This window comes from Thalassophryne amazonica, chromosome 14 (genome assembly GCF_902500255.1).
Source record: "Thalassophryne amazonica chromosome 14, fThaAma1.1, whole genome shotgun sequence".
NCBI classification, from domain to species: domain Eukaryota; kingdom Metazoa; phylum Chordata; class Actinopteri; order Batrachoidiformes; family Batrachoididae; genus Thalassophryne; species Thalassophryne amazonica.
Window position 1 is genome coordinate 98,146,616 of NC_047116.1, and position 23,141 is coordinate 98,169,756.

General features: G+C 46.1%; 1 protein-coding gene across 1 annotated transcript in view; it reads left to right on the top strand.

Moving 5' to 3' along the window:
• Positions 1-23,141, top strand: part of satb2 (SATB homeobox 2) — a 154,164-nt gene that overhangs the window by 30,020 nt on the left and 101,003 nt on the right. Inside the window, exons 2-3 of the mRNA XM_034186105.1 lie at positions 7,257-7,472; positions 20,357-20,542. Coding sequence (XP_034041996.1) covers positions 7,301-7,472; positions 20,357-20,542 — 358 coding nt within the window. The 5' untranslated portion in view covers positions 7,257-7,300. The remainder of the gene's footprint in view (positions 1-7,256; positions 7,473-20,356; positions 20,543-23,141) is intronic.

Genomic DNA, 23,141 nt, shown 5'->3' on the forward strand with positions numbered 1-23,141 from the left:
ACCACAGCAACAACAACAAACCACAACAACATCAACAACAACACCAACAACAACACCAACAACAAACCACAACAACAACATCAACAACAACAACAACAGTAACATCATCAACAACAACAAACCACAACATCAACAACAACACCAACAACAAACCACAACAATGGCAACAAAACACAACAAAAAACCCACAACAACATCAACAACAACAAACCACCACAACAACAAATCACAACAACAAACCACATCATCAACAACAACAAACCATAACAACAACATAATCAACAACAACAACAAACCACATCAACAACATCAATCAATCAATCAATCAATCAATTTTTTTATATAGCGCCAAATCACAACAAACAGTTGCCCCAAGGCGCTTTATATTGTAAGGCAAGGCCATACAATAATTATGTAAAACCCCAACGGTCAAAACGACCCCCTGTGAGCAAGCACTTGGCTACAGTGGGAAGGAAAAACTCCCTTTTAACAGGAAGAAACCTCCAGCAGAACCAGGCTCAGGGAGGGGCAGTCTTCTGCTGGGACTGGTTGGGGCTGAGGGAGAGAACCAGGAAAAAGACATGCTGTGGAGGGGAGCAGAGATCGATCACTAATGATTAAATGCAGAGTGGTGCATACAGAGCAAAAAGAGAAAGAAACAGTGCATCATGGGAACCCCCCAGCAGTCTACGTCTATAGCAGCATAACTAAGGGATGGTTCAGGGTCACCTGATCCAGCCCTAACTATAAGCTTTAGCAATAAGGAAAGTTTTAAGCCTAATCTTAAAAGTAGAGAGGGTGTCTGTCTCCCTGATCTGAATTGGGAGCTGGTTCCACAGGAGAGGAGCCTGAAAGCTGAAGGCTCTGCCTCCCATTCTACTCTTACAAACCCTAGGAACTACAAGTAAGCCTGCAGTCTGAGAGCGAAGTGCTCTATTGGGGTGATATGGTACTATGAGGTCCCTAAGATAAGATGGGACCTGATTATTCAAAACCTTATAAGTAAGAAGAAGAATTTTAAATTCTATTCTAGAATTAACAGGAAGCCAATGAAGAGAGGCCAATATGGGTGAGATATGCTCTCTCCTTCTAGTCCCCGTCAGTACTCTAGCTGCAGCATTTTGAATTAACTGAAGGCTTTTTAGGGAACTTTTAGGACAACCTGATAATAATGAATTACAGTAGTCCAGCCTAGAGGAAATAAATGCATGAATTAGTTTTTCAGCATCACTCTGAGACAAGACCTTTCTGATTTTAGAGATATTGCGTAAATGCAAAAAAGCAGTCCTACATATTTGTTTAATATGCGCTTTGAATGACATATCCTGATCAAAAATGACTCCAAGATTTCAATATCAACAACAAATCACAACAACAAACCACAACATCAACAACAACAAATCACAACAACATCAACAACAACAAACCACCACAACAACATCAACAACAACATCAGCAACAAACGACCACAGCAACAAAACACAACAAACCACAACATCATCAACAACAGCAATATCAACAACAACAACATCAACAACAACAGCAACATCAGCAACAACAAACATAACAACAACAACAACATCAACAACAACAAATCACAACAATAGCAGCAGCAACATTGTAAACACACGGCTGGAGTTGGGCGTCTTATCTGCAGGGGGGAAGGAGGCAAACATGCTCTGCACCATAACATTCTTTATCTGTGAGGTCAAACAGGTTTAAAGAACGATGCTGAGATGTCGCTGAGCTTTGATAGCCATTGTTGTGGAAACAGGTTCAGACCTGTTCCACATAAGAGCCACAATCATCCTCAAAAGACACACAAATTTCAGACTGGATTAATTTGTTCTTCTCTGCAGCACTTCCTGAAAGAAAACCAGGAATTGTCTCAATACTTTTATACCTTTTCATTTCTAACACATTATTGAACACTAATTATGACATTCTTGAAGAGTTCTCTTAAAAGTCTGAAGACTTCACAAGGATCAGTAAAATCATGATGACATGACATGATGGTATTAGTGAGACGAGAAACACACAAATCCAGCTTCTTCTGCAAAGGCACTGTGACTGTGTGGACCTGTGGAAGACACTATAACCACGTGGACCCATGTAAGGTACTGTGACCATGTGGACCCGATGAAGATATCATGACCGTGTGGACCTGTGGAAGGGACTCTGACCGTGTGGACCCGTGGAAGACACTGTGACAGTGTGGACCCGATGAAGACACTGTGACTGTGTGGACCCGTGGAAGGCACTCTGACTGTGTGGACCTGTGGAAGACACTGTGACAGTGTGGACCTGATGAAGACACTGTGACAGTGTGGACCCGTGGAAGACACTGTGACCGTGTGGACCCGATGAAGACACTGTGACCGTGTGGACCCGTGGAAGGCACTGTGACTGTGTGGACCTGTGGAAGACACTGTGACAGTGTGGACCTGTGGAAGACACTGTGACAGTGTGGACCTGATGAAGACACTGTGACCGTGTGGACCCGTGGAAGGCACTCTGACTGTGTGGACCTGTGGAAGACACTGTGACAGTGTGGACCTGATGAAGACACTGTGACCGTGTGGACCCGTGGAAGGCACTCTGACTGTGTGGACCTGTGGAAGACACTGTGACAGTGTGGACCTGATGAAGACACTGTGACCGTGTGGACCCGTGGAAGACACTGTGACAGTGTGGACCCGATGAAGACCCTGTGACTGTGTGGACCTGTGGAAGACACTGTGACCGTGTGGACCCGTGGAAGACACTGTGACAGTGTGGACCCGATGAAGACCCTGTGACAGTGTGGACCTGATGAAGACACTGTGACCGTGTGGACCCGTGGAAGACACTGTGACAGTGTGGACCCGATGAAGACACTGTGACCGTGTGGACCTGGGGAAGACACTGTGACCGTGTGGACCCGATGAAGACACTGTGACCGTGTGGACCTGGGGAAGGCACTCTGACCGTGTGGACCCGATGAAGACACTGTGACCGTGTGGACCCGATGAAGACACTGTGACCGTGTGGACCCGATGAAGACACTGTGACTGTGTGGACCTGTGGAAGACACTGTGACCGTGTGGACCCGATGAAGACACTGTGACCGTGTGGACCCGATGAAGACACTGTGACTGTGTGGACCTGTGGAAGACACTGTGACCGTGTGGACCCGTGGAAGACACTGTGACAGTGTGGACCCGATGAAGACCCTGTGACAGTGTGGACCTGATGAAGACACTGTGACCGTGTGGACCCGTGGAAGACACTGTGACAGTGTGGACCCGATGAAGACACTGTGACCGTGTGGACCTGGGGAAGACACTGTGACCGTGTGGACCCGATGAAGACACTGTGACCGTGTGGACCTGGGGAAGGCACTCTGACCGTGTGGACCCGATGAAGACACTGTGACCGTGTGGACCCGATGAAGACACTGTGACCGTGTGGACCCGATGAAGACACTGTGACTGTGTGGACCTGTGGAAGACACTGTGACCGTGTGGACCCGATGAAGACACTGTGACCGTGTGGACCCGATGAAGACACTGTGACTGTGTGGACCTGTGGAAGACACTGTGACCGTGTGGACCCGTGGAAGACACTGTGACAGTGTGGACCCGATGAAGACACTGTGACCGTGTGGACCTGGGGAAGACACTGTGACCATGTGGACCCGATGAAGACACTGTGACCGTGTGGACCTGGGGAAGGCACTCTGACCGTGTGGACCCGATAAAGACACTGTGACCGTGTGGACCCGATGAAGACACTGTGACCGTGTGGACCTGGGGAAGGCACTCTGACCGTGTGGACCCGATGAAGACACTGTGACCGTGTGGACCCGATGAAGACACTGTGACCATGTGGACCCGATGAAGACACTGTGACTGTGTGGACCTGTGGAAGACACTGTGACCGTGTGGACCCGTGGAAGACACTGTGACAGTGTGGACCCGATGAAGACACTGTGACTGTGTGGACCTGTGGAAGACACTGTGACCGTGTGGACCCGATGAAGACACTGTGACCGTGTGGACCTGGGGAAGGCACTCTGACCGTGTGGACCTGGGGAAGGCACTCTGACCGTGTGGACCTGTGGAAGACACTGTGACCGTGTGGACCCGATGAAGACACTGTGACCGTGTGGACCCGATGAAGACACTGTGACTGTGTGGACCTGTGGAAGACACTGTGACCGTGTGGACCTGTGGAAGACACTGTGACTGTGTGGACCTGGGGAAGGCACTCTGACCGTGTGGACCCGATGAAGACACTGTGACCGTGTGGACCCGATGAAGACACTGTGACCGTGTGGACCCGATGAAGACACTGTGACCGTGTGGACCTGGGGAAGGCACTCTGACCGTGTGGACCCGATGAAGACACTGTGACCGTGTGGACCCGATGAAGACACTGTGACCGTGTGGACCCGATGAAGACACTGTGACTGTGTGGACCTGTGGAAGACACTGTGACCGTGTGGACCCGTGGAAGACACTGTGACAGTGTGGACCCGATGAAGACACTGTGACTGTGTGGACCTGTGGAAGACACTGTGACCGTGTGGACCCGATGAAGACACTGTGACCGTGTGGACCTGGGGAAGGCACTCTGACCGTGTGGACCTGGGGAAGGCACTCTGACCGTGTGGACCTGTGGAAGACACTGTGACCGTGTGGACCCGATGAAGACACTGTGACCGTGTGGACCCGATGAAGACACTGTGACTGTGTGGACCTGTGGAAGACACTGTGACCGTGTGGACCTGTGGAAGACACTGTGACTGTGTGGACCTGTGGAAGACACTGTGACCGTGTGGACCCGATGAAGACACTGTGACAGTGTGGACCCGATGAAGACACTGTGACTGTGTGGACCTGTGGAAGACACTGTGACCGTGTGGACCCGATGAAGACACTGTGACAGTGTGGACCCGATGAAGACACTGTGACTGTGTGGACCTGTGGAAGACACTGTGACCGTGTGGACCCGATGAAGACACTGTGACAGTGTGGACCCGATGAAGACACTGTGACTGTGTGGACCTGTGGAAGACACTGTGACCGTGTGGACCCGATGAAGACACTGTGACTGTGTGGACCTGTGGAAGACACTGTGACCGTGTGGACCTGTGGAAGACACTGTGACTGTGTGGACCTGTGGAAGACACTGTGACCGTGTGGACCCGATGAAGACACTGTGACAGTGTGGACCCGATGAAGACACTGTGACTGTGTGGACCTGTGGAAGACACTGTGACCGTGTGGACCCGATGAAGACACTGTGACAGTGTGGACCCGATGAAGACACTGTGACTGTGTGGACCTGTGGAAGACACTGTGACCGTGTGGACCCGATGAAGACACTGTGACCGTGTGGACCCGATGAAGACACTGTGACCGTGTGGACCTGGGGAAGGCACTCTGACCGTGTGGACCTGGGGAAGGCACTCTGACCGTGTGGACCTGTGGAAGACACTGTGACCGTGTGGACCCGATGAAGACACTGTGACCGTGTGGACCCGATGAAGACACTGTGACTGTGTGGACCTGTGGAAGACACTGTGACCGTGTGGACCTGTGGAAGACACTGTGACTGTGTGGACCTGTGGAAGACACTGTGACCGTGTGGACCCGATGAAGACACTGTGACAGTGTGGACCCGATGAAGACACTGTGACTGTGTGGACCTGTGGAAGACACTGTGACCGTGTGGACCCGATGAAGACACTGTGACAGTGTGGACCCGATGAAGACACTGTGACTGTGTGGACCTGTGGAAGACACTGTGACCGTGTGGACCCGATGAAGACACTGTGACAGTGTGGACCCGATGAAGACACTGTGACTGTGTGGACCTGTGGAAGACACTGTGACCGTGTGGACCCGATGAAGACACTGTGACCGTGTGGACCTGTGGAAGACACTGTGACTGTGTGGACCTGTGGAAGACACTGTGACCGTGTGGACCTGGGGAAGACACTGTGACTGTGTGGACCTGGGGAAGACACTGTGACTGTGTGGACCTGGGGAAGACACTGTGACTGTGTGGACCTGGGGAAGACACTGTGACTGTGTGGACCTGGGGAAGGCACTCTGACCGTGTGGACCTGGGGAAGACACTGTGACTGTGTGGACCTGGGGAAGACACTGTGACTGTGTGGACCTGGGGAAGACACTGTGACTGTGTGGACCTGGGGAAGGCACTCTGACCGTGTGGACCTGTGGAAGACACTGTGACCGTGTGGACCTGTGGAAGACACTGTGACCGTGTGGACCTGTGGAAGACACTGTGACCGTGTGGATCTGTGGAAGACACTGTGACCGTGTGGACCTGGGGAAGACACTGTGACTGTGTGGACCTGTGGAAGACACTGTGACCGTGTGGACCCGATGAAGACACTGTGACTGTGTGGACCTGTGGAAGACACTGTGACCGTGTGGACCTGTGGAAGACACTGTGACTGTGTGGACCTGTGTGTGGATCTGTGGAAGACACTGTGACCGTGTGGACCTGGGGAAGACACTGTGACTGTGTGGACCTGTGGAAGACACTGTGACCGTGTGGACCCGATGAAGACACTGTGACTGTGTGGACCTGTGGAAGACACTGTGACCGTGTGGACCTGTGGAAGACACTGTGACTGTGTGGACCTGTGGAAGACACTGTGACCGTGTGGACCTGGGGAAGACACTGTGACTGTGTGGACCTGGGGAAGGCACTCTGACCGTGTGGACCTGCAAGCATCCCTTGAGCTACTCTTCCAAATGAATTCAAAGAAAATATGTGCATCATTTTCCTGTGTAACTGGCTGACTTTTGCCAATTTTTGCACACTTAATGGTTGCCAATTGAGTTATAATCATTTTCAGAATGTCACGTTTGTTAACGTGGTCTCTTTGCTTCATATTTGTTGATAAGTGAAAATGATAAAAACGTAAAGTTGTATGTTGTATGAGTCAGTGCAAAGAGTGAGCTGGTCAGTGTGGAGGATTGAGCACACCTCTCCAAGTGTCCTCACCTCTCCACCTGTTCTTTCCTCTCCACCTGTCCTCACCTCTACACCCGTCCTTTCCTCTCCACCTGTCCTCACCTCTGTGCCTGTCCTCACCTCTCCACCTGTCTTCACCTCTGCACCTGTCCTCAGCTCTGCACCTGTCCTCTCCTGATGTGTCACAGGAACCTGAACCTTGTTTTTATGACTTTTTTTGCAGATTCACGGCTTTATGACTGTCTGTACTCCTTTGTTTCCAGACTCCTTCTCTCTGGTTGGAGCTCCTCTGGGGGTCTGGGGGAGGATGGAGCGAGGACTGGAGAGTCCCACGACACAGGACAGCCCTGAGAGGAGGGGAGGAAGTCCAGACCCCAGCAACCTCCCTCCGCCCGTGAAAAAGGGGCGCTTGGAACTGAACGGGAGCCCGACTGGTCCACGTCTACGTCACAACGGGGCCCCACAGAGACCCCTGGGAGGTAAACAACAACCTGATCCAGAGTCACCCCGAGGTCTGGTGGCAACAATGCAAACTGGTTACTGTTACTGTCAGAAATTACTCTTGAACATTCATTAAAAGTTGAAGGTATGCTGACGTTTGAAATCATAAAAACTCAATAACTAGAAACACACAAAAAACAGGGTTTTGTAATTTCACTCTGTATTTGATTGTCGAGTGTAAGAAAGAAGTGTCAGTGTCTTCCATGTCTCAGATCATGAAGACATAGAGAAAGACGTAGTTTAAAATGGACTGGAAACCTCCGACCACTCAGGTCAACACTGACAGAACAGAAGTGTCACCTCAAACTCCAAAGTACCCCAGACATACAGAGCATCCAGAAAGTATTCACAGCTCTTCCACTTTTTCCACATTTTGTTATCTTATAGCCTTATTCCAAAATGGATGAAAGTATTTTTTTCCTACACAATACCCCATAATGATGTGTAAAAAAAATGTTCTTTTTATTTTTTATTTTTGCCATTTGATTAAAAATAATAATAAAAAAGCTAAGGAATCACATGTAGGTAATTATTCACAGCCTTTGCAACCTGTCTACATATAAGGTCCCACAGTTGACAGTCAGAGCACAAACCAAGCATGAAGTCAAAGGAATTGTCTGTAGACCTCTGAGACAGGATTGTCTGGAGGCACAAATCTGGGGAAGGGAACAGAAACATTTCTGCTGCTTTGAAGGTCCCAATGAGCACAGTGGCCTCCATCATCTGTAAATGGGAGAAGTTCAGATCCACCAGGACTCTTCCTAGACCTGGCCGCCCGTCTAAAATGAGAGATCGGGAGAAGGACCTTAGTCAGGGAGGTGACCAAGAACCCAATGGTCACTCTCTCAGAGCTCCAGCATTCCTCTGTGGAGAGAGGAGAACCTTCTAGAAGGACAACCATCTCTACAGCAATCCACCAATCAGGCCTGTATGGTAGAGTGTCCAGATGGAAGCCACTCTTTCAGATATACTTTATTGATCTCACAGTGGAGAAATTATGTAAAAGGCACATGGCATCCCACCTGGAGTTTGACAAAAGGCACCTGAAGGACTCTCAGACCAGGAGAAACAAAATTCTCTGGTCTGATGAGACAAAGATTGAACTCTTTGGTGTCATGTTTGGAGGAAACCAGGCACCATCCCTACAGTGAAGCATGGTGGTGGCAGCATCATGCTGTGGGGATGATTTTCAGCAGCAGGAACTGGGAGACTAGTCAGGATTGAGGGAAAGATGAATGCAGCAATGTACAGAGACATCCTGGATGAAAACCTGCTCCAGAGCGCTCTGGACCTCAGACTGGGGCGACGGTTAATCTTTCAGCAGGACAATGACCCTAAACACACAGCCAAGATATCAAAGGAGTGTCTTCAGGACAACTCTGTGAATGTCCTTGAGTGGTCCAGCCAGAGCCCAGACCTGAATCTGACTGAACATCTCTGGAGAGACCTGAAAATGTCTGTGCACCGACGCTCCACATCCAACCTGATGGAGCTTGAGAGGTGCTGCAAAGAGGAATGGGCCAAACTGTCCAAAGATAGGTGCAGCAAGCTTGTGGCATCATATTCAAGAAGACTTGAGGCTGGAATTGCTGCCAAAGGTGCATCAACAAAGTACTGAGCAAAGGCTGTGAATACTTATGGACATGTGATTTATTAGTTTTTTATTTTTAATAAATTTGCAAAAATTTAAAAAAAAACATTTTTCATGTTGTCATTATGGGGTGTTGTGAAGAGAATTTTGAGGGGACAAATAAATTTATTCCATTTTGGAATGAGGCTGTAACTTAAGAAAATGTGGAAATAGAGAAGTGCAGTGAATACTTTCTGGATGTACTGTATAGTCCATTAATACCTCCAGCACATGACACCGCCTGATGGCTCTGCACAAACCAAACCAAAGCCGGTGGGTTAGTTGTTACCTCACTTTGGTGCTGCACTTCAACTTGGCGCACCACAGCTTACTCTCACACGTGCGTAGACCAGATGTCTTCAGGATGTCAAAGTCTGGATTTTAAAACACGAGCAGCTTTAAAATGTGAACACGTTTAGTGTCGATGCGTCTGAACGCACACGAGTGCAGTAAGAGAGGAGCACGAGGACGAGTCTTAATGTGTTCATGAAAAATGCTGAATGGAAACAAAACCCTGTTTGAGTAAAAATAAAACAACAAAACCCCTCAAAATGCAGCACGTAAACACACACAGCACATAAAGACAAATGTAAGTGTGTGAAACTCTGCTCAGAGTTGTGGTATGAATTAAGACAAAAGTGACCATGTGATGCTGGTGTTGGAGGAAACAAACCCACAGACTGTGCGAGTGTGAGTGCACGGCAGTGTGCACAGCGGCGTGCACGGCGTAGTGACGTGACAGTGAGAAACTCTTTTGGTGTTAATCTAGAAATGTGTGGAAGGCTCGGCCCAACAAATAAAAGAGGATTGATCCATATAAATTTGATTTATGTCACTCACTCTGGCTTATTGATCAGTGCATTCACAGGGAAAGTTGTGTTTGTTTCCCGTGTATGTGTATGTGTGTGTGTGTGTGTGTGTGTGTATACATTTCTATTTTTGTGGTAAAACTGCCGTCATTTCTGATAATCTCTAACTTTCCTGAAACGTATTTAAATTTCTTGATGATTCCTGACTATATACTTTGCTCATGAATTAACTTTATTGAAATAATTATTTTAAAAAATGAGGTATTAAATGTTATTGTTTTGTAACAGGTGTAAATAATGGGTGATCATGATTAATATTCTGAAATTGATCAAAGCAGCTTTTTGAAGATGAGAGTTTTGTTTTTGTCATGTTGGTGATTTTTGGCCACTGCCCCGCCTCCCTCACATATGATCCACAAAAAGTTAAAGTTTGTGTTCCGGATTCCACAGAAGTCTTCATCACGTGACTCATCACTGTTTCAGTGTGTCCAGCCAGTTTGTGTTTGAGAAGAAAAAAATGTGCCATTAACAGGTTTTGGTTCCAGTCATGATCAGTAATGAGGTTTTTGAGTTTGTGGGTCAGAGGTCAACCAGCTGGCTCATCATCAGCTCTGAGGACTTTATCTGTGTTATTTGCCCTTCAATTTGAGGTTTTGTACATTGTTGCAGCATCATTTTTTTGTTCCTGGCATTTGTTCTTTTATTACTGGAGTTTGTTTTCTTCTGTGCTTTGAATCCTGGGAAAGCCTTATATCAATAATTATGATTAATCACTGACACAGAGTTTTTCTGTATAGAAGTCGAGTATAGATTACAGGACCTGAGTTGAAACAAGTGCAAGGTCTTGCCTTCGATCTAAATTCCTTTGATCCAGGTGATTTGATTTTGATCTGGATACAGACCTGGGTTTCTGCTGGCGGGAGTTCTGGATCTGGCCAGCTGTGGTTGGCAGGGAGCAGGTCTATGCTTGTTGTCTGCCATCTTTTATGCATTTGAGCAGTTTCACTGTGACAGACGTTACATTGTAAGGAGTCTGAGCCATTTCCACCAGTCTCACACCAAACGTTAAAACCGTAAGTCCCTAATCACGTGTGTGAGCACAGTTAAGGTCTTGAGGTATTTAGACAGGAAAGAAAAGATGCTTCTGTTTTTTTATGAAAACAAAAATATGAGTGTGACTGATGTTACAAGATAAGGGTGCATGAAAATTTCCTCAAACTTTATTTCAAAATCCTCTGAAAGCTAGCAAAGAATGCTGATTGTGACCTCCAGGTATACAGGGGGAGTCAGCTCACTAACGTACTGACTGCAGTACAGAACAAATCATCAGGCACTTGGCAGCGCTGGCTTCAGGGCTGTGAAACCTTCCATGTGACCAACGTTACATCTGATTCATGAACATGACTTGCAGCTAAAAAAAAAACACATTTTCTGAAATATTTTACTGGTTTGTTTAGGAAAAGATGAAATAAAAGAATTACTGAACATTTTATATCACGTTACACCCTTTCATGCATTTCTTGGTTTAAAAGGCTTGAGGAAACCTGAGAAAACTGTTTCCACTCCCCCGACATGCCCAACCTTTCTAGAGATACATGTAATAAAAACAAATGTCAAAAAAAAAAAATCAAAAGTAAAAATCTGGCAAATCTGATGAAAATTAATGTGGGAAAGAGATGCTACCTCATGAATTCACCTTGTAAAGTTGGGTTTTATAAATACGTTTCGCCCTTTTGCAGTAGTCCAATCTAGAAGAGATAAATGCATGGATCAGGGTCTCAGCATCAGCCACAGACAGGTGGAAGAAAGCAGTCCTAGTAATATCGCTAATGTGGAGGTCAAAGGACAACGTGGGATCAAAAATTATCCCAAGGTTCCTCACTTTGTCAGTGTGATGTATAACACACGAGCCTAGGCTACGTGTTAGCTGGTCAAACTGATACCAATATCTCACTGGACCAAGAACCATCATTTCAGTTTTATCAGAGTTTAAAAGTAGGAAGTTTTTAGACATCCAACTTCTCACTGATGCAAGGCAATCTTCTAAGGATTTTATGTGAACAAGATTACCAGCAGTTATCAGCAGGTATAACTGAGTATCATCAGCATAGCAAGGGGTGCTATATAAAGGGAGAAAAGCAAGGGAGAAATCAATGCAAAAGCAAGCTGGTCCCCTGTGGAACTCCAAATTTCATGTCACTAAGGTTAGAGGTAGTGTTACTGTACAAAACACAGTGAGAACGACTGGTCACATATGACGTCAGCCATGCAAGGGCACTCCCAGTAATCCCAAAATGATTTTCCAGCCTATCAAGTAGAATATGATGATCCACTGTATCAAATGCAGCACTGAGATCTAACAGCAACAGAAAAGTAGTGGTGTCCGAATCCATTACAAGCAGAAGATCATTCATCACTTTAGTGAGAGCCGTCTCTGTGGAATGATATTTTCTAAAAGCAGACTGCAGTGGCTCAAAGAGATTATTCTCAGTAAGATAGTCCACGAGCTGCCGTGACACCACTTTTTCCAGAATTTTAGAGCAAAATGATAGATTTGATATCGGCCGATAGTTTGTCACTAGAGATTAGGTTTTTTAAGTAATGGTTTAATCACTGCAGATTTGAAACATTTAGGAACAGATCCAGAAGTTAAAGAAAGATTAATAATTTCCAGTACAGTCGGCCCAAGAGTGGACCACAGGTCCTTAAACAGTTTTGTTGGTATAGGATCAAATAAACAGGTTGTGCTTTTTGTTGACGAGTTTTGTCAGCATGTCTAGTGAGATACTATCAAATTCTGTAAATCTAGGTAATACCTCAGTAGTGGCTTCCACCTCAGTAGCAGGGTGTAGTGGCTGGGTTAAGGCATGCTGGGATATGTTTAACATGAGTTATGCTTGTTTTTGTTGATCAAATCTGAGTAGTAGGTCCACTTTGTAGCCAGTAATGCGGGCTTATAGTCTAAGATAGCATCACACCATGCAAGGTGGAATACTTCTAATTTTGAACTACACCATTTCCGTTCTAGACCTCTAGCCTTATGCTTGAGGGCACGCAAGTAATCACTGAACCAAGGTGACTGTGGGTTTTTTTTGGGTGGGGGGGTGGTTTTAATAAAGGTGGAGCAATCATGTTGAGTGTAGTTGTGAGTACTAAGGTTGGGTATCCAAACGTAGAAATACAGACAACAAACTACAGGAGACCAAAACCATTTTTTTCCCACCAAAATGAGATGTCCTCCGTGCTTTATGAATTACACTGATGTTGACATGCAGCACAACCGGCTGCAAGATCTCAGCAGACAAATGTAACTCCATAGCAGAGGCTATGGAGTTACATTTGTCTCATTAATGTCTGAAAGGAAATGCTTTTGACAAAAACTATAGATTTTGTTTATTTCTATTTATGTCCAGAGATGACCCATCCCTAGTGAACACTGAGTTGAAGCTGTCCACAAAACTGTCTACTGAATGTTTTTTTTTTCCAAAAGTTACGCTAAGATATTCAGCAGTCTAGCTCTGAGTTCAATCATAGCTGATTTGTCACCACAATGATAAATAAGGTTGTTGTTCCACTAAACACGGCAATGAGACTGTAAACTTAATAAGTGAGTGATCTGAGACCACTGACATAAGAGGCACGATGTCGACATTTGTGGCAGCAATACCATGAACGAGGACCAAATCCAGGGTATTTCCACTAATGTGTGTTGAACCCCGAATGCATTGCTGGAATCCTAATACAGCCATAATTTGTAGAGGGGGTCAAAAGGCTTATTTATATGAATGTTGAAGTCACCAATAATCAGAATGTTATCTGCATGGTTTGACACATTAGAGATAAACTCATCAAATTCTTCTAAGATTTCAGAAAATGGGCCCAGGGGCCTGTATACGTTGACAAAATAGCATGGTTTATTTTTATTATTCTGACATTGACTGTTGTATTCTGGGCAGAACAGAGAATCAGATATTCAAATGAATTATATTTTATATGCCCAACAGCTAAGAAAGTAAATCCAGATTCATAAATTTGAGCAACACCCCCACTTTTCTTTGTATCATGAGGGATGTGACTGAATGTGTACACCGGTGGGCAGGCTTCAGCAGTAGGTTTAAGCCACGTTTTACATAAACTAATCATATATAAGTGGTGTTCCATAATTAGATAATTACTCACCAGTGATTTTGAGGACAGTGATCTTATATTAGTGAAACCCAAACTATGGACCTCAGTGCGATTAACACTTGGACTTTTGGGATTTAGGGGTGGTTCCAGAGTAGCATATATATGATCTCTAAAATTAAGTTTAGATTTAAGAAATTCCACACGGGTTGTAGTAAGTAAGTCTCTTAGGCTGCTTCTTTGTTTTTTGTACTTGGGGTCGCCACAGCAAATCCAAGGTGGATCTGCATGTTGAATTGGCACAAGTTTTACGCTGGATGCCCTTCCTGACGAGAAACGTGGTAGGGGTGGGATTCGAACCGGGCCCCTTGCACACCGAAACCAAGTGCATTATCCACTTGGCCACCACCCCTACTGGTTGTAGGTATCAAACAAAATATTTGATATTGCAGGAACAGTAAGCGGACCATCCTCAATTTTAATGTGATCCAAGGTAGGAATGGGTATTAAGTTTGGAAAGCATATCCCTCTATAAATTTTATGGACACGTCTGTGGAAACAGACCACAGTTTCCACTTGACAAATGTCCCTCCCTGCCATATAAACTGCACTATTCCCATAGTGGCTTTTCTGCGCTAATTTCCCCCACTAAGCTCATGGATTCTACCCCACATTTGTCATAAGCCCTGCAGGTTCTCTAATCACCTGCTTTGTGACCTGCTGTAGAGTCCTAATGTTACCCTCCCTGTAGAGCTCTATCTATGTTCATAGATAAGATGGTGGCACCTTCCCCAGTAAGGTGAAGGCCGTCTAGCATCAGCAAACCACAGCAGCCCTGAATAAGACATCAGTTATCAATAAATCTAAAGCCTTGCTGTCTACAAAATTGTGCCAGCCACCTATTTAACGATGTCAACCTGCTAAACGCCTCATCAGTACCCAGCGAGGGGAGGGGACCAGAGACTATTAATTGATGTCAACACATCTTTCTGGTAAGGTCACAAGTCCTCTCTATGTCCATTTTTGTGACCTCAGAGTGCTTGATTCTAACATCACTGGCACCGACGTAAATAACAATGTGGTTACAGTGAGGAAAATAAGTATTTGAACACCCTGCGGTTTTGCAAGTTCTCCCACTTAGAAATCATGGAGGGGTCTGAAATTTTCATCTTAGGTGCATGTCCACTGTGAGAGACATAATCAAAAAAAAAAATCTGGAAATCACAATGTATAATTTTTTAATAATTTATTTGTATGTTACTGCTGCAAATAAGTATTTGAACACCTGTGAAAATCAATGTTAATATTTGGTACAGTAGCCTTTGTTTACAATTACAGAGGTCAAACGTTTCCTGTAGTTTTTCACCAGGTTTTCACACACTGCAGCAGGGATTTTGGTCCACTCCTCCATACAGATCTTCTCCAGATCTTTCAGGTTTGGAGTTTCAGCTCCCTCCAAAGATTTTCTATTGAGTTCAGGTCTGGAGACTGGCCAGGCCATTCCAGGACCTTGAAATGCTTCTTACGGAGCCCCTCCTTAGTTGCCCTGGCTGTGTGTTTGGGGTCATTGTCATGCTGGAAGACCCAGCCATGACCCATCTTCAATGCTCTTACTGAGGGAAGGAGGTTGTTTGCCAAAATCTTGCAATACATGACCCCATCCACCCTTCAATACGGTGCAGTCGTCCTGTCCCCTTTGCAGAGGAGCACCCCCAGAGTATGATGTTTCCACCCCCATGCTTCACGGTTGGGATGGTTTTCTTGGGGTTGTTGTCATCCTCTAAACATGGTAAGTGGAGTTGATTCCAAAAAGCTCTATTCTGGTCTCATCTGACCATATGACCTTCTCCCATGCCTCCTCTGGATCATCCAGATGGTCACTGGTGAACTTCAAATGGGCCTGGACATGTGCTGGCATGAGCAGGGGGACCTTGCTGCCCTGCAGGATTTTAAACCATGACAGCATCATGTGTTACTAATGTAATCTTTGTGACTGTGGTCCCAGCTCTCTTCAGGTCATTGACCAGGTCCTCCTGTGTAGTTCTGAGCTTTCTCAGAATCATCCTTAGCCCACAAAGTGAGATCTTGTATGGAATCCCAGACCGAGGGAGATTGACAGTCATCTTGTGTTTCTTCCACTTTATAATAAATAATCATAACAGTTGTTGTCTTCTACCAAGCTGCTTGCCTGTTGTCCTGTAGTCCATCCCAGCCTTGTGCAGGTCTACAGTTTTGTCCCTGGTGTCCTTAGACAGCTCTTTGGTCTTGGCTATGTTGGACAGGATGGAGTGTGATTGACTGACTGTGTGAACAGATGTCTTTTATACAGGTAACAAGTTCAAACAGGTGCAATTAATACAGGTAAAGAGTGCAGAATAAGAGGGCTTCTTAAAGAAAAATGAACAGGTCTGTGAGAGACAGAATTCTTGCTGATTGGTAGGTGATCAAATACTTATTTGCAGCAGTAACATACAAATAAATTATTAAAAAAAATCATGCATTGTGATTTCCGGATTTTTTTATTTTTTTTTAGATTATGTCTCTCACAGTGGACATGCACCTAAGATGAAAATTTCAGACCCCTCCACGATTTCTAAGTGGGAGAACTTGCAAAACCGCAGGGTGTTCAAATACTTATTTTCCTCACTATATATCTTGTGTTGTATTCCTTTGTCTGTCTGCCTTTTTGTAGTGTCAGCACTGTAATGTGAGAGGCAGTGTCGGGTGCTCTGGCCCCAGGAATACATTTAACGTCAGTTGGTATTTAATCTGACTTCAATCATCTGTCCTTCCATTTTCCCAGTGGTTTGGTTGCCCTTTCCCCACTCACATCTTCTGTCTCCTTTGAGGGGATGTCAAGCTCATTCCATAGCATTTTGGAAGCATTTTCCCCTTTGACATTTTTTGGCTCTATTATGGAGTTTCTTCCTTCTTGGATTTACTAACTACAAACCTGCAAATGCTCCAGGAGACATCCTAATTATAATATTAATCAAAGTCAAATGGCTCCTTTCTGCCTGAAGCAGATACTGTTCCATTTAGAGCTCCTTCTGCATACCTGAGGTCCTCACCCAGTCTCTGTGGGCGAGTCCACAGGTCCTCACCCTGCCTCTGTGGGCGAGTCCACAAGTCCTCACCCAGTCTCTGTGGGCAAGTCCATAGGTCCTCACCCAGTCTCTGTGGGCGAGTCCACAGGTCCTCACCCTGCCTCTGTGGGCGAGTCCACAGGTCCTCACCCTGTCTCTGTGGGCGAGTCCACAGGTCCTCACCCTGCCTCTGTGGGCGAGTCCACAGGTCCTCACCCTGCCTCTGTGGGCAAGTCCATAGGTCCTCACCCTGTCTCTGTGGGTCAGTCCACAGGTCCTCACCCTGTCTCTGTGGGTACGTCCACAGGTCTTCACCCAGTCTCTGTGGGCAAGTCCATAGGTCCTCACTCAGTCTCTGTGGGTCAGTCCACAGGTCCTCACCCTGTCTCTGTGGGCGAGTCCACAGTTTCTCACCCAGTCTCTGTGGGCGAGTCCATAGGTCCTCACCCTGCCTCTGTGGGCAAGTCCACAGGTCCTCACCCTGTCTCTGTGGGTAAGTCCACAGGTCTTCACCCAGTCTCTGTGGGCAAGTCCATAGGTCCTCACCCAGTCTCTGTGGGTCAGTCCACAGGTCCTCACCCTGTCTCTGTGGGCGAGTCCACAGTTTCTCACCCAGTCTCTGTGGGGAGTCCACAGGTCCTCACCCTGTCTCTGTGGGTAAGTCCACAGGTCCTCACCCAGTCTCTGTGGGCAAGTCCATAGGTCCTCACCCTGTCTCTGTGGGTCAGTCCACAGGTCCTCACCCTGTCTCTGTGGGCGAGTCCACAGTTTCTCACCCAGTCTCTGTGGGTGAGTCCACAGGTCCTCACCCTGTCTCTGTGGGTAAGTCCACAGGTCCTCACCCAGTCTCTGTGGGCGAGTCCACAGGTCCTCACCCTGTCTCTCAGGATGAGAGCTAAGATCCTCACCATATCTCTAAATGTGTATGCAGACCCAGAAAAAGAATGCTGAGGCTGCTTTCTAGATCCAGGTTTGGAGATGTTTTTTCAGTATCTGCATCTATTGGGACCAACTAGACTCAGCTTGAAGGTACCACCAGGTGAGCTGTCCACCTGCAAGGATTTTCAGAGGAGTTGGAAACTACCAGTGGGCTGGAGCAGGAGGCTTGCTGTGCTGATTTTTGGAGACCTGCAGAAATGCCAAAACGTCTGCTTGAGTTGTTCTGTGCACAGACCAAAGTCCAGACATCCAGACTCAGGTAAGTCATCCTGTTTGGACTCAGCAGTCAGTTTGTCTCATGGGAGATGATGTGAGAGGCCACAGAACATCATCCTGAGCAGATTACTGAGTCGGTGGAGGAATTGGTGGAAACAGGTAAGGCGCTCTGAGGCGTGGACAGAGAACACAGAGGGAACAGCAGTGAGAGGAGGACTGATCCGAGGAGCAGCTCTGTGCTGACGGTTATATTTCCCTGTAGGGGCAAATTCACTTACTTGGATTGGCATTGCACTCCAGTGTGTAATTCACTCCATGAGCGCCTGGAGGACTGGGAGCAGAGTGATTAATGAGGAGGAAATAGAAACGTAGGACTGGACTGATTAAAACGACGGGTGGGATGGGTCTGTGGGGAGGCGGCATGCACCTCCTGTGTTTATGGAGGAGCACGTGTGCGGGCTGGGAAAAGGAGGTGGCATATGTGATGTGCTGCGGCCGTCTTATTAGAGCTGGGACGATGCCTGATGCTGGCAGTGCGTCACATCTTTAGAGCGCTTTAATGAATTGACAGGTGGCCTCAAACCAAAAGCCTTTTAGGAAAAAGGCAGGATGAAAAATACTCCTGCATTGAGCCAAAAAGGCAGGGACGGAATGGGAATTCTGGGAATGGTGCAGTGGAAATATTTCTAAATATTGTTTGAAAATGCTAAGTAAGGAGTAGCGATTCCTCTGTAACATTTCAAAGACAATCTTTGTGTTGTCTCAGCTGTCTAAGGCAGAATATTAGACTCAGAAGTGATTAAGGATTATGAACTGATTAGGCGGACGGTCGGCTTTGGCTGGAGTCTGTTTTCAGCCACTTCAGAGGGACTCGGTAGAAGTTGCAGCTGGTGTCTTCTGCACTGTGGTTGTTGATCTTTTTGCAGCCAGCGCGGTGGATGTGTCAGGGTTTGGGTTCGTGTTAAGGTCATGTCTCTTGGGGAAAGATCTTCATCCCTAAATTGCTCCCTTTGGACTTTTGTGTGGCATCACTCTGACATCAGTGTGTGTGTGTGTGTGTGTGTGTGTGTATGTGACTGAATGTGAGGCATCATTGTACAACACTTTGGATTAAAGTATTTCATCAATACACAGTTATTCTTATTTGTATCTCCTTTGTGGGTGTTCTTGATCTGTCTAAGGTGTACCTTTATCTTATTCCCCCACTCACATTATTTTTTCACCCTGTACTGGTGACCATCCGTCCACGTGGGCGTTTGCCTGCACAACAACTAAAGGACGTCCTTCCTGGTGGCCATTGTCTATTTTCCAGTATGGCCACTGTGGAGGCCATCTTTTTCATTTCCATGCTCTAAGTAAAGAACGCCTCGTCTGATTGAAACCCTTTCCCGGTGGTGTCCTGGGGGAGACTACAGGAAGGTTCCTTTTGAAACTGGGGGGTCAATACACTACATACCAACTATACAGCAGTGATCTTTCACTGTACAAATACACCATGAACCATCTTTATACACCAGTGGTTCACTCCAGAAACAATAATAATCTACTCTAAACCTTTTGTTTGCTGACTTTGTGTATGTGTGTTTGCTGACTTCACACGTGAGAATAACAGCATCATCATCGTAAAATCACACATGCAGAAGTAAATAACATTTGCAGGCATTGCAACGTGAAAGCGATGAGCGCATGAAAGCAACCGGGAGTTTGACTCCTTTATGCTGATGACACAATGTTTTCTGAGTCAATTTTTACTGATATGTGATATGGAGAATTATGTGGTGGGTCCTGGGGGTGGAGCCTATCTCAACAAGGTGGAGCAGAGCTTATCAATCAGAGGTGTATCACCTGTTACATTATTCACTCCCACAGTCACCCGTAGATTCTAAAGGTGCTACATTCTATGTTGTTTAATCATATAGACATAAATACACAAATTAACATCCTAGGTTGTCTTCTTATGTCCATTTGATGTCAAACCTGAATGTCTTCAGGGTAAACACAAAGTTCCAGTTCTTTGGGAGGGGACTGTACGTGTCCTTTTCTGTCTCGTCCAACAGGTCTGATGATTCCGGTCTTCTGTGTGGTGGAGTCGTCTGATGGAGGGGTGCAGATGGAAGGATGCGACGGAAGAGAAGAGCATGCTGAGTTCGTCCTGGTCCGGAAGGACATCCTGTTCTCTCAGCTGGTAGAGACGGCCCTCCTGGCTCTTGGATACTCGCACAGTTCAGCAGCACAAGCTCACGGTCAGTCCCAGCCACTGGTACAGTGAAGCTCACACACCGCTCACTGCGTCCAGACCTGCTGGACACATTTGATTGCAGCTTGACTGTGACGTCACATTCCAAACAAATCAGTCTGTTATTCTTCTAGTATCAGTGAAGGAAGATGCACAATGGATGATGGGAAAAGGACAATGGCAGAGCAGTCATAAGAATTCAAAAACAGATCAGTGGTTTGTTGTCAGATAACATACCTCTTCACCAGTCAGTCAGAGGATCTGCTGGTGGGATCCTGGTGGTGTGGATGTTGGTGTTTCATGGTGGAGGCTGGTCCTCTGTGGTTAAGACCTGATGGGTTAGAGCGTCTTTACATCTTTACATAGAGAGCAGCGACAACTGGTGATTTGAAGCCATATTATTTTCTAGTGTGATCCACTGGACACTGTCATACGTGTCTTACTGTGGTCCAGTAGGTTAGATTAAATCCAGAAAAAAATGACCCTGGACATGAAGCACCTTACGAGTGTGGCTCTGTGTGTGTGTGTGTGTGTGTGTGTGTGTGTGTGTGTGTGTGTGTGTGTGTGTGTGTGTGTGTGTGTGTGTGTGTGTGTGTGTGTGTGTGTGTGTGTGTGTGTGAGTGAGTGTTGGCAGCGAAGGGGGTGTCTTGTGGTTTTCTGTGTGCATAAGCTGCCACCTTACACTCGAAAAATGACAGCACTCATTGTAGGTGATCCTTCATGTCATGACTTCTAAAAGATTATGTCATCTTCAACCCACGTGAATGGATAAATACAGCATGAATCGCGGCTTTAAGGCTCTCACCTCGGTCATGTCGTCAGCCACAGTCTGAAAATAAACTGTGAGTACTACAAAACGTCTTGGTATTTATTGGCAGATTGCACACCAGCTTCAGAGGTGCGTAACACCACTGACTGTAATGGATTGTGTGGAATCAATACAGTACAGATCGGGGTGCAATTTTGTAAACAGTAAGGCTTTAGTTTAATTGATAACTGGCGTTCGTTCTGGGGCCGCCATGGCTTGCTGATGCCACATGGCCTTCACCCTACTGGGGAAGGCGCCGCCATATTGTCTGTGAACATAGTTAGAGCTCTACAGGAAGGGTAACATTACGAAGACACATCAACTCCTCAACTACAACTGAACTCAAAGCTGGACTGCCTGATAGCTTCACGTTTGGAAAATGCACAATCAGTAGACAGTCTTGTTGATTGTTTAAACTCAGTGCTCAAAACTACACTCGACGTGATTGCTCCACCTTTATTAAAACCACGCTCCCCCCAAAACACAGTCACCTTGGTTCAATGATTATCTGCGTGACCTCAAGCATAAAGCAAGAGGTCTAGAACGTAAGTGGCGTCGTTCAAAATTAGAAGTATTCCACCTCGTGTGGCGTGATGCTATCTTAGACTATAAACATGCATTATTGGCTACAAAGCGAACTTACTACTCTGATTTGATCAACAAAACAAGCATAATTCAAAGTTCCTGTTCGACACGGTGGCAACACTTATTCATGGACACCCACCTGTAGTTTGAATTTCTTAGATTACTTCAAGAAGAAAATAGAAGACATCAGGTTACACATAATCCAGCCACTACACCCTGCTATTGAGGTGGGCGCCATTACTGAGGTATTACCTAGATTTACAGAATTTGATAGTATCTCACTAGGCGTGCTGAAGAAACTCGTAATGTCTACAAAAAGCACAACCTGTTTATTTGATCCTATACCAACAAAACTGTTTAAGGACCTGTGGTCCACTCTTGGGCCGACTGTGCTGGAAATTATTAATCTTTCTTTAACTTCTGGATCTGTTCCTAAATGTTTCAAATCTGCAGTGATTAAACCATTACTTAAGAAACCTAATCTCTAGTGACAAACTATCGGCCGATATCAAATCTATCATTTTGCTCTAAAATTCTGGAAAAAGTGGTGTCACGGCAGCTCGTGAACTATCTTACTGAGAATAATCTCTTTGAGCCACTGCAGTCTGCTTTTAGAAAATATCATTCCACAGAGACGGCGCTCACTAAAGTGGTGAATGATCTTCTGCTTGTAATGGATTGAGACACCACTACGGTTCTGGTGCTGTTAGATCTCAGTGCTGCATTTGATACAGTGGATCATCATATTCTACTTGATAGGCTGGAAAATCATTTTGGGATTACTGGGAGTGCCCTTGCATGGCTGACGTCATATGTGACCAGTCGTTCTCACTGTGTTTTGTACAGTAACACTACCTCTAACCTTAGTGACATGAAATTTGGGGTTCCAGAGGGCTCCGTCTTAGGCCCCCTGCTTTTCTCCCATTATATTGCACCCCTTGGGCACATATTGCGGCATTTTGGGATTACCTTTCACTGCTATGCTGATGATACTCAGTTACACATGCCGATAACTGCTGATAATCTCGTTCACATAAAATCCTTAGAAGATTGCCTTGCATCAGTGAGAAGCTGGATGTCTAACAACTTCCTACTTTTAAACTCTGATAAAACTGAAATGATGGTTCTTGGTCCAGTGAGACATCGGCATCAATTTGACCAGCTAATGCTCAGCCTAGGCTCGTGTGTCATACATCATACTGATAATGTCAGG